The sequence below is a fragment of the Talpa europaea genome (genome assembly GCF_964194135.1).
Source record: "Talpa europaea genome assembly, chromosome: 11".
Classification (NCBI taxonomy): domain Eukaryota; kingdom Metazoa; phylum Chordata; class Mammalia; order Eulipotyphla; family Talpidae; genus Talpa; species Talpa europaea.
The window spans coordinates 6,035,880-6,052,267 of record NC_140078.1 but is presented as its reverse complement, the minus strand read 5'-3'; the positions used below and the strand labels follow the sequence as shown (position 1 = coordinate 6,052,267).

General features: G+C 53.4%; 1 protein-coding gene across 1 annotated transcript in view; it reads right to left on the bottom strand.

Moving 5' to 3' along the window:
- The window catches only part of ATP9A (ATPase phospholipid transporting 9A (putative)), an 81,953-nt gene that overhangs the window by 48,292 nt on the left and 17,273 nt on the right, over nt 1–16,388 (bottom strand). Inside the window, exons 2-4 of the mRNA XM_084246796.1 lie at nt 10,434–10,578; nt 8,204–8,317; nt 3,320–3,428 (exon numbers count right to left, since the gene is read on the bottom strand). Coding sequence (XP_084102922.1) covers nt 3,320–3,428; nt 8,204–8,317; nt 10,434–10,578 — 368 coding nt within the window. The remainder of the gene's footprint in view (nt 1–3,319; nt 3,429–8,203; nt 8,318–10,433; nt 10,579–16,388) is intronic.

Sequence of the window (16,388 nt, the reverse complement as noted above, 5' to 3'; positions counted from 1 at the left end):
CTGCCCGCGGCCTCTGCGGCGCCGGTTCGATCCCCGGCTGCTCCCCGGCCACCGAAGGAGGGTCCCGTATGGCGCGCAGACTTCTCCTGCCGCCCGCTGCTCCCCTCAGCAGTGTACTTCGGTCCTTCTGCCTGCTCTGCTCCCCGCTCTGGCTCTGGTGAATTCTCTCACCCTCCCGCGCTTCTGACTGTACCCAGTGCATGTATAAACAAAAACAACAAATAAAGAAAGAAAGAAAGAAAACATGCCTCTATTAAAAAAAAAAAAAAATGTCTCTACTCACACACAGAGATATCTTGCTGGACTGTGAAGTCCCTGAAGCCCTAGTCCCTCATGTTTATCCTGTAATACAGAAACCTATCACAGACCAGGACATGACCGTCTCAAATACACTCAAAACAATGAACAGAGGGTCATTTTTGTGTGGCTCATTTCATTATAAAATACATCATGTACTTATTAAACCCTGAAAATTTTGTGAAAAATTAATCCAACTGGTATATTGTCTTAGATAAACCTTGAATGAAATAAAATGATCTAAAATGTTGGAAACAGCAATTTAATAAAAAGGGAAACCTGTCATCCACTTTTCTTCCCAGGAGTGAGTTCCTCATTATTAGGGCTTTTAATGCAATTGTTTAAAATTCAATTCTTTTTTTCCCAAGGTTTGCCATTTTTTTTCATTGTGATTAACAGAAGCCTCTGAGCCCTAGGTAGCTCCCAACAGGACCCGCTATCACTGGCATCCTTGAATTAACTCCTGCTAAAAACACGTATCGTGAAGCTAATTCTGAGACCTCAGACACAACTGAGGGACAAAGCTGAAACTGGCCTAGGCTTCTCAAAAATGTCAATGTCACTGGAAGATACAGAAAACCCAGGGGCCGTGCCAGGCAAACAGGGGCCCTGGGCAAAGGACAGCCAAGTGCAGGCGTACACTGGATGATGTCTGGGCCAGGGACAGAAAGGTCACACCAGGACTTTAGAGACAAGTGTTCAAGTCTGAGTCGGGGACTGTGGTTTAGATTATGAGTAATGCACTGTTGCGCATTGCTGAACTCCTGCTGTGGATCAGGGCGGGGTCATGTTAAGAGAAATGTCCTGCCAGGACTTAAAGGTGAATGAGGTTACTTAGGAGTAACAGGAAAGCTCAGAACTAAATCCCGTTTCGTGGCTAAGAGAGAATATTAAAAAGCAAGCTTGGCAAAGCACTGACACTTGAGGAATCTGAGTGAGAGAGACAGAGGAGGTTTCCACTGATTCTGTAACTGTTTGCTAATTAGAAATTATTATCAAACTTTTAAAAACTGTATTCATACAAGTACTGACATGATTAATCAGGAAATGATGCTGAATGTAGCCAAATATCATGCCTGGGAATCAACTGATGTCTTGCGTTCTGAGCATTTTTTTAACTCCAGAAATAGTGTTGGATGTACATTAAGATTTCATTCATTCCTGCGTGAATGAATATTTGTCTCATTTTGATTTTGAACTTAATAAAGAAAGATCCTGGGGAAAAGATTCGCTCTAGAAAATAGTCTTATGTCATTAATTAGTAAGGTCCAAAAAAACCTTTTTTTTTCCCTTCCTTCTCACTGAAATCTCCCACTTTGGGCTTGTTCCTCGGGCCCTGCCTCCCAGAAGTCTATCAAATAACTAAACTCACCTCCATCACTTTCAAAGCCGAAAGTTTCTTCAGTGTTTAGGGGAGAGGGTGGGGGCCAGATTCACCTTTAGAACCCTGGCCTGCCTTCCACAGCTGGGCACTGGAATGAAGCCCGAAACCACGGCCACAAAGGCCACCGACAAAGGGAGACACGTTTTTAATGCTCGAGCCATCTGCCCATTCTCCTAAGGCTCTTTTCAAAAACTGCGAGAAGTTAAAGCAGGAGCTGGAAAGGAAGGCTGTGGGGGAGGGCAGGAAAACCACTCAGGGGAAAAGCAATCGCAATATGAAAAGCCCCAAAGACAGGGCAGAGCTAGAGCAGCAGGGTGAATGAGGCCAGGCCCCTCCTCCCACACCCTCAATAGACCCTCTGCACCCCTCCACGGGGCTTTTGTCGGTTGCCTAGCATTGGAAATGTTTTCGTAAGAATATGTTATCAGTGGGGGATTTAATATACACAAGCCACAAAAACAACACCCTCCAGCGGGGTCTTCTGATTACCCACGTGGAAAGCACAGACCACCTGCCTTTGCAAAGATTAGCCTGGGTTTTTTCACCCGGGCAGCAAAATGTGCTAAATACAGTAGTTTAGCAATAATAAAGCATTTCCATGCCAACTCTAAATCCCGCCCCCTCCCATAAGACCACCAACTAAGAAGACCTATTCAAATGCACCACAACAAAATATTTTCATGCCCCCCCCTCCAGGAATTTATTTAAATGTCAACTGCTTTCTCTTTGGAACCCAAACATATTCCTCTGAAGGAAAATCCCATGCAAAGCCCAGCAACCATAAGGGCTTCCATAAGCGCTCACCACCATGGCCCGGGTGCCACAGGCCGTCTGTCTCTTCCACAAGCCTCCGTCTCCGGCAGGCACTACTGTTATCCCCTCAGCCTGTCCCATCTGAATTCTGAATGGGATCAGTAGTCTCTGGACTGGAGGGGCCACTCTCTCCTTTCTGCTCGCAACTGTGCAGAATTAGTAGTCAGAGACACATGTTACACCGGCCAGGGGTTTCGTGGCTGCTCGGATGGGGTACTGGGTGGGTTTCTCAAATTCTGCCATTGAAAAACTCCTTTCAAGGAGCTTTGTGACTAAAGGTAAGCTTTGAGCTAAGCTAGAGGCTCTCCATTCTTCAGTTACCGGAATTTATAACATGCCTTCAAAGAAATCTGGAGGAACATAGTATTTATGTCAATCTGGTACTTTTCCCCCCAAAACTAAAGCCAAAAAACATGTAGCTTGGTCACGTGGAAAGACTAGCTCTTCAGCTGGAGACGCAGCCTCCGCCTGAACAGAGGGGGCCTCCATCCCGCCTCTGCCCGTCTGGCAAAGGGACGAGCCACCCAGGAGCTAAAGGCACAGAACTCAATTGCAGGTCGATGATGAGCAAAGCATCTGACAGGCCCAACTCCGGGAGGACCGAGGACGCCTAGGAATGCAGCTGGGGGACCCCGGACTGGAGAGTACGCCCTGGAGACCCTGCCCCGGCTCAAGTGGGTCTCCCTGGAACTGACAAGTGAGTGACTGCCCGGCCACGTGGTGCCTGCACAGCCGCTGTCCCAGGGCCTTGAACTCTGCTCCCTGACTGTCAGCAGCCCAAGGCGGAGCCGCAACCCCGTGGCCGCCCGGCCGCCCGAGCCTGACCTCTTGCTGTGAGCCGGCTGTAGACCTGCGAGTTGACTTCCTTGTCCCGCACGTAGCATCGGATCTCCTCCACGGCCTCGCGGATGATGGTGACGGCCAGCACGAAGCCCTGCAGAGGGGGGTGGAAAGGGGTGAGCCCTGCAGAGCCCCACCGTCCTCTGCTTTTGCCAGAGGCCACAAGGGAGCTTGTAAGGCAGGCCCTGCAAATCATGGCAAACCCCAGGCTTCCCCAAGCCTCTGGGACACACACATACAGGACATCCCTGTGCACCATCACTGCAGGCCCCCTAACAGTCAAAATCAAACACCCCGATGGTCTATGCGCTGGCGGTGGTGAGGGACGGTGGCCCCTAACACAGCATGGGGTGCTATCTGAAGGGCTTTACACCCTGAGTGCACGTCCATCTCCCCACACCTCTCAGAGGGCCATTGTTGTTACTGAGATGCCCCTGTGCAGATAAGGAAACTGAGGCACACAGGGGTTGAGTAAAAAAATTCCTAAGAGACAAGTGGGAATTTGGAAGCAGGAAACTTGGCTCTTGAGTCTTCACTCTTAACTGCCACCCAATTCTGCAGCTAGGGGAACCCAGGAGGGTGGAGCCAGGAAGAGAGAGCAACAAGAGACAGCTTAAAAGAGAGAGAAAGGGCCTCCTTTGCAGCGCAAGGGGGTAAGCACAGCACTGTGAGGCTGTCCGCAGCCTCCGCAACAAGAATTTGATCCCGGGCCAGCCAGGGAGCTACCCACACAGCATGGCAGACCTCTCCTGCCTCACCTGCTGCTCCCCTCAGCAGTGTACTTTGGTCAATCTGCCTGTTCTGTTCCCCACTCTGTCTCTGGTGAATCCTCTCACCCCCACCACCGCACCTCTGGCCTGTACCCCGTTCCTGTATGCATAAATAAATAAAAATTTAAAAAGAGAGAGACAGAGATACAGCTATTTGCATAGTAACCTTCCTGTGAGCAACACACTGTGGGCGCCTCCCAGCTTCCTTAGCTACTGGTTAGCTACCTCTGGAAGAAAAGGGAGGCCTAGGATAGGGTGGGGAGCATCCGGGGTGGGGAGGAACAGGGCTGGGGTGGGGAGTGGAAGGGGACTTCCTTATCTGTAACATTCTCCATTTTTATAAAGATAACATGTGAAGGGCTCGCATTCAAACATGAACCTGCCCTGACCTTCCCAGGTCAGATATCCCTGCTAGAATCTGGGGGCACTGCCTGTCGCCCACACCCAGAAGCTATTTCTATCTAGATTTTTCTTCTTGTATCAATAAAGGCAAGACTGCTCAGTCATTTTTCTTACAAAATACCCTTGTCATCCCTTCTTCTAAGGCCCCCTTGAAAAGTCATTTTTTAAAAAAATACAGAGAACTAAGGGCCTGGAGGTTGGCGGTAATGATTCTTTGAGGATTTCATGTTCATACTGTTCGCCCGCTGATATATATCAACCGTGATGCGAAAGACTTTAAATCTCTCCTGTAAATCCAGCCAGAGGAGGGGCTGCTTTGTGGAGTCCTCCCCAGGCCTGGACACTTAGAATCAAAGGTTTGCTCCTGTTTCCAATCAGAGATAAGGGCACGCCGAGGTTAAAGGAAAGCTGGCAGGTTCCAGAAGAGAAGCATGAAGACGCAGGTTGGTGGCAGCACCCCGGCCCCTTCTCAGGCTGCTGTTTGGTTGCTCTGGGCCAGAGAAGAGGGTTTTGTTGCTGTTTGCTTTTGTTTTTGTTTTCAAATGTCCCTGTTTCTGTTTCCCTCTGTGTGGGCCCAGCTAAATGCGTGGATGTTACTGGAAAGTGTGTGTGCAAAGACAGGAGAGGGAGGCCTCCCTGCTGCCAGGGAGCCTGCTGAAAAAGGATGTTATCAATGTAACAAATATGAAGACAGAAACACTCCCCCCAAGCAAGCCTATCTGCCCCCACACATGCACATATATGCACACACATGCACACACATCATGCATACCGCCTTTTCGTTCTCCAGTCTCTAGTGAATTCTCTCACCCCTGTCTCCAACCTACACCCCAACAGTACACCACCACAGATTATACCCCAAAAACAAAAACAAAAATCTAGATTATTTGATCTTAAATTATTTGGTGTCTAGATTATCTGGTCTCCATATTACCAGGGTCCACAGGAACCCCTCCCGTACCCCGCTATGGTCTTCTAGGCTGGCAATCAAAGGCGCATGAGGCAGACTGATGAGAGGAAAAGTCACAAAGCAGTTTAACAATGACGTGTGCACATCTCCTGTGTCCACGGGCGAGACCCACCAGGGCTGAGAGACTTCAGACGAGGTCTGAGACAGGTCAGCTAGCACAGTGGGGCTGGAGCAAACATCCAGACACACATCTGCTCCATCTCCTTTCCTATAACTCTCCAAATTGCAGAAGAGCAAACGGGGACTCACAATAGAAACACATGTACAATAAGCTCAAAAATCCCTGAAAGAGGGCCTCCCTGGTGGCGCAGGGGTTAGTGTCAGCACTATGAAGCTATGGGCAGGCACTGCAGCAGGAGTTCAATCCCTGGCCAGGGAGCCGACCCACATGGCCCAGCAGACCTCTCCTGTCTCGCCCACTGCTCTCCTCAGCAGTGGATTTCAGTAGACCCACCTGTTCTGCTCCCCACTCTGTCTCTGGTGAACCCTCTCACCCCCTGCACCTCTGGCCTACACTGCAGCTCTTATATGCATAAATAAATAAATCTTTAAAAAAAAATCCTTGAAAGAATAAAAGGCAACGGCCAGCTCCAGAGATCACCACTGGCCGGGGCGAGGAGCCTCCCAGGCTTCTACGCAGCTACACACGAGACATCACTGTTGGGAGGGGAGGGACGGAGGTCATAAAAATAGAAGCATTTTGTCCATGTCATCCTGCAACTTTTTTTTTTTTTTTCATGTCTGGAAAACTAGGATCCACACACCCCTGCCCCAACCCCATCCACGCCGAAGGAGCGACCTCCGCTCCTGACTCCCGGCAGTGTCACAGAGTCTGGCTGGACCTGCTTCTAGCTCAGCCCCACAGAGCCTCCAAAAGATGGAAAAGCGGCATCTCCTAGTGGACCCCAAGCAAGTGCCGCGTCCCCTGTGCTGTGTGTTCTCATTTATCAGGGAAGGAGGCCTTTTCCCTGCCCTGTGGTGCTGCCTCCGGCCCACGGAAGCTCCAGCACGGCCTGCCCTCCCAGCTGCTTCTCAGACAGGAGGAGCCCAGCCCTCGCCTCTGTCCACATCCTGGCTAATTTACGCCAGGTGTGGCTGATGTCTCCTCCCAGAGCCGCTTGGACAGATAGGAATGTCTGTCTTCAGAGAGGGAGAGGCTGGACGACGGTGGACTCGAGCAGCAAAGAACTATTCTCACGTCCCGAATGGAAGAAATGAATGCCGTTCTCAGAGTGAGGTGCAGGCATGGCTTGTCTGACAGAGGCTGCGACACCCATCCATGGCTCACCCAGCTGTGCCTTAAAGCATTATCATCTCCCACCTGGCACCGATCAGGAGAAACAAGCAACAGTTATATTCCAGAATGTCTCTGGAGAAGAGACATCAGTTTTGCCCTCTCCACGCCCCGGTCACGCTGGGCTTCTCTCTGCTCTTCTAATGTTCTACGCAGCTGCCGACCACAGGGCCTGTGCATCACTAGTGCCTGCACCTGGCAGCTCCTGCCCTCCTACACTCCTGCCCGTCACCTCCTCAAAAGCCACCCTGGCTCATCTACATCTCCAACCCCTCCTCCATCCACTGAACAAACGCTACATGTGTCTGGACACGCCATCTGTCCCGAGAACCTTCAGACCACTTTTCACGATTTGAAAAGGTTTTACTAAGGCGCTGTCTCTCCGAACATCAGCTCCCCAGGCGCAGACATTTCTTTTTTCAGTCCAGAGGGCTTTTACTTTTCCCCACCTCTCGCACCACGAATTCACAGGGTTCCAGCAGCTCAGACTCCTCTCCTGGGGTTCTCACCGTGAGCTTCTCTGGGTGGAGCGGGCTCAGCTCCCACTGAACACAAGAACCTTTCTCTTCGGCTTCCTTTTTTCCCTGCTCCTTTTCTCTCACACGGGTCAGGAAGTTATCTCTGCTCTCAAAGTGCTCAATATGCTCAACAGGAACAGGAAGTCTCTTGGCCAGACTCTGCCAACGTCAGATGCTCCCGTGTTGCCATGGTGACACGTGAGCGCATCCCCCTCTGAGCTGCCCAGCCCTGGATGTCCACAGCATCACCTTTCTCATAGGTTCACGTGGATGTGGGCAGAGGACCAGCTCCCTGTTTTCCAAAAGGCCTGGAGAACACAGACGGGGGGCCTTTCCAACCCCTCCATGCTGGGGCCCTGGGAGGTGGTGGTCCCGGCCAGAGGAAGGCGGCATCTCCAGGCCGTGCCTGGCACGCAGCAGGTACTTGGCCACCACGTGGGAAAGGGAAGGGAGAAGGACAAGGAGGAGAGGGGCAGAGCACAGGGGCTTCTGGCCAGCGGTAGCCCCTGGACATACCGCAGCACATGATCTGTGACCGACTGTGCAACACTCCACAGAGAAAAGCAAAAACGCCACCTCAGAGAACAATTCAAATGACACAGGCACGAGCACAAAGGCTCTGTCTCCTCACTGCCCCGAGCCCAGACCCGGGCGACACACAATAGCATCCACGGACCAAGGAGGGCCGAGCAGCTGACCCGCAGGACGAGGGCATGGCTGGTGACCCCAGGTTGATCCCAGGGGTAGAGGAGCTGCAGCTTCAACATTCACAACTCAGGAGCTTTCAAAGTGCTGGCTTGAGGGGGTGCTCTCCCTTCACAGGCCATGACGCCCCAGCCCAGATGCTTGGGTGAGAGGGACAAAGAGCATCTGCCCCGACCTTCTGATGCATGGACCCACCCACCCATTACTCACCAGGGGGACCCAGTAGGTGTACAGCGCCCCGAGTCTCATCTCTGGAACAAACTGGGAGCAGGCGAGAAGTAAGAAATAGAGGTTGAAAAAGTATTTGAACTGGTTAAACAGCACCTGGAAAGGAAAGAGAAGAAGGCGTTGGAGCAGGCCCACGACACGGGTGAAGGCTGCATGAGATATTGCTGAAATCTTTCCTACGGACAACACAGCTACATGACCCCCTCACACAGAGCCGCACGGCGTGATGTTTAGGAAAATAATACACACAGGTAGCAAGAACCTATTATAGGGCCTCCCTGGTGGCGCAAGGGGGTTAGCACTGCACTCCGCGGCCTCTGCAGCACGAGTTTGATCCCCGGCAGGCCAGGGAGAACCCCACATGGCACAGCAGACCTCCCCTGCCTCACCCGCTGCTCCCCTCAGCAGTGTATTTCAGTCAGTCTGCCTGTTCTGCTCCCCACTCTGTCTCTGGTGAATCCTCTCACCCCCCCCACACATCTCTGGCCTGTACCCCAGCTCTTGTATGCATAAATAAATAAATCTTTTTTGAAAAAAAAACCTATTATAGAGGGAAAACAGTGAACACTGGTATGTGTGGAAATTACAAAGTGCAAAGACGCCAAGTGCAAACTCAGGAGCACTCCGGGGCGGGGAGGACAGGCCAAGGACGCCGGCCGTACTTGTTCCATGTCGCAAAACATCTGTTTTGTGAAAGGACAGGACAGGTAGGCCACTCAAAATGCTGCTTATGGAGGGGTCTTACTGGGAAATGTTTTGCTGTAAGACTGAATAAAAAAGTCAAGATAAATTACTATCTCCACGCGAGGAGCTCAGCACCATAAACAGGTGCAGCAGGATCCTGCCCTGGGTGGCAGGTGGCTGCCGCAGCCCCCACCCGGTGCCTGGAGGGAGACCAAGATGCGGATGTCATTTGGCCACCCGGCAACGAGCAGAAACAGCGCGTCTCCCTGGCTGTGGCTATGGGGCTGGGTGTTCCTGAGGGTGTAGATGGCATTGCTGTGACGTGGAGGATAGTGCCTGGTCTGTGCAGTTTCCGTGACTGAGAAATAAACTTAAGACACGGAGATTTGGGGGTGTAGGGTAAGGAAAAAGTATCAGGCTTTTCTGCCCTCCCGCCATTAGGACAGATGAGGGAACCCTATGGTCCCAAATGCATGCCTGATGGCGGGCACCTGGAGTGGGTACACTTGGGCTGAGAGACAGAGTTTATAAGGGTGGTGTCATGGGGATGCCGGCAGAAGCCGAGAGAGGAGCAGAGAAGCCGGGAGAGAAGCAGAGCCATGAGAAGAGCGGAGAGAACGTGAGAGACGGCCGGAGAGCCCAGAGTGAAGACTTGCTGGGGGCTGGGAGGCCTGCCAGCCTGCTGTATACCCAGTAAATTCCAATAAAAGCCTGCAAAAGCTACTGAGGGCTCCAGGACCCTGACCCCTCCTTTACCCGGTCTGCTGGATCAGAAAACCTGCGCTGTGTTATTCCTGCCCCTACAAGGGGGTTTTTGGAGTAGGGGCGGGGCTGGGGCTGAAGCAGCTCACAGTGAACATAGTCAAAATCACCCAGAAGAAAACACTGAGGCTGACCCTCTGCAACAGTGTAATGCACTGGGGCCTCACATCACCCCTTAACAAGTCTAACAAGCACTTTTTTCCCTCCCAGCAGTGGAACCAAGAGCTGCTGTGGCTTCTAAAGTGCACCCGGAGGCTATTTATGTGGTTCCCAGGTGCGCAGAGCACTCATCCGAGGTTGTACAGGTGAATGCGGTAAAACTTTAACAGAAGAAGATACTTGGCAAAACAGAAACATTCAAGAGCAAAAATGTTACACAAGGCCTCCCTGGAAGATAGGGTTGAAAATTTTCTTTTTAAAATTTCTGTTTCTACCAACACCTCCCCTATGCTGAGTATGTATTTTGTGATGCTAAGGGGGGACCTTTAAGCACTGCTGATGGGGGGGGTGTTGTGGGGGTGTGCTTTGGGAGTCATGCTAGCCCCTCAAGATGTTTTTCATTTTTAAACTCAAGACTTTGCACAAACATGAGGCTGTTCTCTCTGGTCAGGTGCCTCCCGCAGGCTTGTAGACAGAAGGCAGCCAAGCCAGGAGCTCAGGGCCAGGGAAGGTGATCGGCCAGGGCAGAGGGGGCAGGGGAACGTGAACGACACAGGGACCTAGATCTTTGCCGCATGCAAAGAGTGTGGGCCCCACCCTTACGTACCCCAGGAAGAAAGGTGAAGAAGTTGTACTTCTGGTTGTTGATGACATTTCGAGGGTACCTCTGGTCCCTCTTCTCCGGGTGCCCCAACCAGACCGTCCGGGGCCTGGGCTCCCCTCCACCACAGCATCTCAGCCACTCGCAGCACCTGTGGAGAAGACACACCCACAACTGTCAAGTCCCCACCCATGCATCAAGGCCCCGCCCATACCACTGGGGCCCCGCCTACACCACTGGGGCCCCGCCCAGACACCACCCAGGACAGAATGTCTCTGCAGCACCTTCTCAGACTCAGGTCTGCAACAATAGTTGGGACTGCGAAGAGAAAACAGAGCTGTGGCTTCTAGGAAGCTGTGTTTTGAATCAAAGATGCTTTGTCCCCAAGCCCAGACTATTTCAAGCAGTTTCATGCAAGTTTCATAAAAATGCAAAGCTAAAAAATATTTCAAAGCAAATATATTTCAACAAGCTCCATTATTACTTTTATATTTTACAAATGAGAGGAGGGAAGCCCAGGATAGTAAATTCAGCATCCAAGTCTGCAGGGATGTGAGAAATAGCCGAGGGAGTCTGGCCTGGAACTTGTGCATCTTATTCTAAAACCTAATGTCTCAACCTGCTGTTGAGGTTGCTGGTAATATCAAGATTAGGGGAGGGACCTTTCTCCACCCCCTGCTCTCCTTTTTAGCAACACGTTGGAGGAGCAGGTCAGAAAGACACTGTCTCGGCGCCCAGCACAACCTGGACACGGGCCTGCGTGCCAGCTAAGCAGACTGACCCCAGTGCCCATCCCCCAGCTGTCCCAGGAGGGCAGAGCTCATTAAGCCACTGGCTGCCAGGGCACCCAGCAGAAGCCAGGGAACACCTGCGAGTCTGGCCTGCCAGGCAAAACAAAACCGCTCTGACAACCCCCTAAAAAGGCCACTGGTCCCCAGGAGAGCCCATAAATAGGGCGTTTCCAGCATGACAAGTCCTTGCAGCACTGTGATGGAGATACCCCGTGCTGAATTGCCCACCTCACTGCCCCACAGACAGGCTGGTAGTGATAGCAACCCCCCCCCACCTTCCCGCCGCCCAGCCCCTCCAGACACGGCCAGCCGAAGCAAAACCAACCAGACAGACGACGGCCACTTACATAACTGCTGGTCCACAGAGATGGCTGTCCCTGCGCCCCTCCTCCTGCAGGCCAGGCAGGCCCTGCTGGGGTGCTGGCTACAGAGCTGAGCTGAGCAAAGACAGTCCCTGAGCATCAGGGATCTAAGAGTAGCAAGCCAGCAAGCTGCCTGCTGAGACGCTCAAAATTTCCATGATGAAACACAATGCTCTTTCTTAAAAATAGCATCCTCATTCCCGTAAACTGGTGCTCGCTCGCTCCGGGAGGAGAGTGGCTCCCACAAGGGCAGGTTTCACTTCTAGTAACTCATTCCTGCTGGCCCGGTTCTCAGTTGTCCAAAGGCCAGGGACACACAGAGTCCCCGAGGAGCACACGGCTGGCCTTGTTCTGGGTGTTCATCACCCACACTGGCCATTGGTGGACACTCACCAGCAAGTACTGAATATACAAGACAGGGAGGGAGGAGCCAGCCAGGGAGGAGCCAGGGAGGGGGGGAGGGACAGAGGGAGAGAGGGAGGAGCCACAGAGGGAAGTGGGAGGGAGGGAGAGGGAGGAGCAAACGGGGAGGGATCTCCCTCTGACAGAGCATCCTGCCCTATTTGCAGAAACCCTCCGGATGGTCAAGACTGACCCCCCAGGCCGCAGTCATCCCATAACGCTGGATCCCACAGCTGTGTTTGCAATGCCAGCTGCAAGACTGAACTTCAACAACCCTGTGCCGTCACAGGGTGATGTCACCCGTGCTCACCGACTGTGTTAGCGAAGCTCTCCACACAGACCGCCAGGTGCGGCTGGTCATCGCCGAGCCGGGTGCAAGCGCGCCAAGTGGCAGCTGTAGAAGCCTGGAAACAAACCCACGGGGGTGCTACAGCAACAGGGAACATCCATAAAACGGAACGAGCTCCCTGCCGTCCTGAAAGCACCAGAACGAGCAGCCTGTGCTAAAAGGCCGGACTGGCAAGACACCAGGCACCCAAGCGCAAGGGCCGGCCCAGTCCAGGTGCTCCCCTCCCCTGACAGCGAGAGTGACAGGCCCGGACAGGCAGCCACGCGGAGGGGCGCTGCTGACAGGGATCCCTCTGGGCAGGAGGTGGGGGACACCCTTTCCTGTGGGTTCTTTTTGTGTGTGGGTGGGTGTGGGTGTGTGGGTGTGGGGGTGTGTGTGTGTGTGTGTGGGACCCTCGCCGGCGGCCGGGGAACGAACCAGCGCTGCAGAGGCTGCAGGCAGCCCCGCAGCCCAGCGCTCAACCAGGGAAGGCCCTCCTATGGGTTCTTTATTCACGTTATAAATATTTTTCCTATGGTCTAAGTGGCTTCTTTTTTCCTTCAGCTACATTCACAGCAGGAGGGAGGGGGCAGCTGGTGGTGGACGGTGACTGGGTATTTGGTGGTGGGTGTGGTGTGAAACAGTTGCTGAGGTGAGAAACTGCTCCCCAAACCTATACAGTGCTGTAAACTGCTGTCACCTCAAAAAGGGGGTGGGGGAATAAAGAGAATGAAACAGAGAAATCATTAAGCAGGTAAATAAGCCGATGATAGTAAGTGCCTATGAAGTGCCCATCTGGGATTCCAGATCCTTCGGTGACCGAGCATGCCAACGAGGTCCCTGCTTCGCCTCCGTCCTCACAAGCTCGAGGCGCAACAGGGCCAGCGTTCGCGTGGGGTGAAACAAGGACATGGTCACCAGCGCTGAGCACCACCAGCCCGAGGCCCATCTCGGCTATTCCACTTGCCAGTCACCTCATTTATCCGTGTCCCGCCTGCACGGGATAGAACTTGCCACAACTAGTGTGACTTGCGGGTCAACACTGTTTACTGAACACGTAATACAACTACCCGACAAGTCATCGGTGCTCCTGGGCACGCGTCCTGCACACAGAGGGCTGGGCCCCTGCCTGGCACCGGACACGGTCACAGCCACACGGATCGGGTCCCCCCCTGGAACTGCTACTCCAGTCTGGAGGGAGACTGGCATATAAAGAACTACCCCAAATAAAATAGGGCTGGGCAAGGGGGAGGGAGGGAGATGCTCCGTAGATGGGGGCATGGGTCGGAAGCAGGTGATTGCTGAGGCAGAAGGAAGAGCCACCCCAACATGCAAGGAGCTGCAATTCGGGCAGACTGGCCCCCAGGGCAAAGGCCCAGAGCAGGAAGCATCCTGGGCAGGGCTGCAGAGAGCAGGCAGGCGGTGGGGCGGGACGCCCTTCTGGGAAAGCGGGAAGACGACAAGGTCACAGGAGGAGGGACAGAGCACAGGGCAGGTCACCAGGGCAAGAGCTCTGTGGTACAGTCCAAGGGCCCCAGGACCAGCAGGGGGTGGCAGGATTTGATGCCTATTTTTTCAGGGCCTCTGGGCAGAGAAGTCACTTCCGTGGACAAAAGCAGAAGCAGGTAATGGGCGTGAGGCTACTTTGGGGGAAGTGAATGCAGGTGATGCAGGTGATGGCTGCATGTCTCCATGAATATGCTCTGAACGCTGCTGAAACACTTGCTTTAAACAGAATCACTGCTGGCGTGGATGAGATCTTAATAGAGCTGTGTATTAACCAGCCCCCAAGCAGAAACTGAGGATCCTTTAGGAGGCTGTTGCCATCACCAGGCAGAGACAGTGGTGGCAGGAAGGGCGAGGGGGCAGCACAGATCCTCAAGACGGATGTCGCGGTGCGCTCTCTCTCTTAAACATGAGAAAGAAAAAAGAAATGCACTGTTTCATCACAATCCCAGCAAGCCCACATGGTGCGCGCTAACCTCCACATTTTTCCAGATGGATAAACGGAGCTCCAGAAAGGCCTCGGTGACTGCCCGAGACCTGCCTCTACAGCCGCTGCTTCAGTGGTGATGTGACTTTAAAATCCAGACATCCCGGTCCAGCTCCTAGGCTAAGAGCCCTGAGCTGCTTGCACCCCCCTATCAGCCTTGCAGCACAGTTCTGCCCCAGCTGCTTTTTCCCCCATAAGATTGGAACGTGGTTTAAGGACCATCAAGAGCAACGGTCCTGCCTGGGGGCATTTCTGTGAGCCCCTGGCCCATTCTTCTTCATGCCAGGCAACTGGCTTGCTCCTGGCCTCAGTCACCCTTCAGTGGCTGGGGGTGACAGGCAGCTCCTTTATGCCTCACTCACGGTGAGCACAGCACACATATTCTCAGGAGGGGCCCTGCAGGAGGAAAAGCACTCTTCGGGGGTCCAGACTGGAGAGCAGCATGGCTGTGAGGCTAACCAGAGGTGCCCTGCCGGGCCACACTCCAGCACGCACCATCCCCACATGTCAGTGGCCACCTTCCCTGGGTCTGCTCTGCCTGGACACCTAGCGCCCCACACACCTCCTTACCAGCACCCCAATACCTCACCCCAGTACAGGTAGAGGTTTGTCTCCTGATGTCCTCCTGTTACCGTAGCCCTCTGTGTTTTTCCTGTTGGTTCTAGTGACCGCACATCCACTGCACACCCACCTGTACCCCAGGGGCCTGAGCACTGCCTGCCCAATGCCTGAAGCCCAGCTCCAGCCCTGCTGTCCCGCAACCTGAACTAAACCGTCTGTAAGCAGGTGTGCACCAGCCTGGAGCAGGGGACCTCTCCCCAGTGTCTCCTTCCTTGAGGAAGCAGCGTAAGCCACGTACTTTCTTCTGTAGTTACTCTTGTCATAACTCTCCCTCCATCCTTTCACTTGGGCTAGCTGAGGTCACCCCAACTCGGGGCACAGGTGGGGCTGGCCAGGTTGGCCAAGCAGAACTCTTAACACAGAGAGGGGCATGAGAAACCTGGGACTAGGAGACCCCCAGCTGGGACTGTGTCTACAAACACCAGAAAGGAAGAGCTTCCCGCCCTGGGGTGACCAGCCTGGGGCTGCAGGTGGCTCCCCCCCTATTTCCCATTAGGGAAGTGGTGTCACGGAGGACAAGAGATTCCTGACAACCTCACGATTCTGTCTGCTTCATGGCTCTTCAGTCCCAGGAATCGATAAATTGGTCTCGTATCACTTTACTTGGCTCCAGGCCGTCCTCGCTGGTGTCTGTTAACCCTGGGTGTCCCGCATGATTCCCGTCGGCCGCGGGGCTGACGGCTTCCTAGTCATTTCGTGCGTCTGATTCTAAGCCTTCAGAGCGCCGTCACCGCTCGACATTCACACTTCATCACCACGGCCGCTCCACGCTCCCTGGTGCTGTGCCACCCAACATGGACAGGTTCGTCTAAACAGAAATAAAGCAGGAGTCCAGGTGCTCATTCTCACCAGCCACACTCTGAGCCACGTGTGGCCGGGGGCCACAGACTAGACTGTGCAGGAGCAGGAAGTTCCATGGACAGCGCTGCTGCTGTAGGGCTTCCCTTTAGAGATGTCTCCTTCCCCCTTGCTCTTGAACTGATGTCAATGCCACGAACCTACTCACAGGAAGGGAAATTCACACAAGCCGTCTACCCAACTTCAGTCATTTTCAACCCATCTGGGGGATTTCTCCATTAGTAGACTGTGGCTTTGGCGACATTTGCATACCTCAAGTCAGTGGTTCTCAACTGCAGTCAATTTTGTCTCACACACACACACCCATTAACAAGTCTGACTGCCACATGGGGAGAGTTGCTACCTGCATCTAGTACGTAGAGGTCAGAAATGCTATTAGGGCCTCCCTGATGGCGCAAGGGGTTGAGCGTGCACCATGAAGCAATCTGCAGCTACTATAGCAAGAGTTCGATCCCCAGCCAGGGAGCTGTTCCACGTGGCGCAGCAGACCTCTCCTGTCTCATCTGCTGCTCCCCTCAGCAGTGTATTTCAGTCGATCTGCCTGTTCCTCTCCCCACTCTGTCTCTGGTGAATCCTCTCACCACCTCCCCCACCCCCACACCTCCG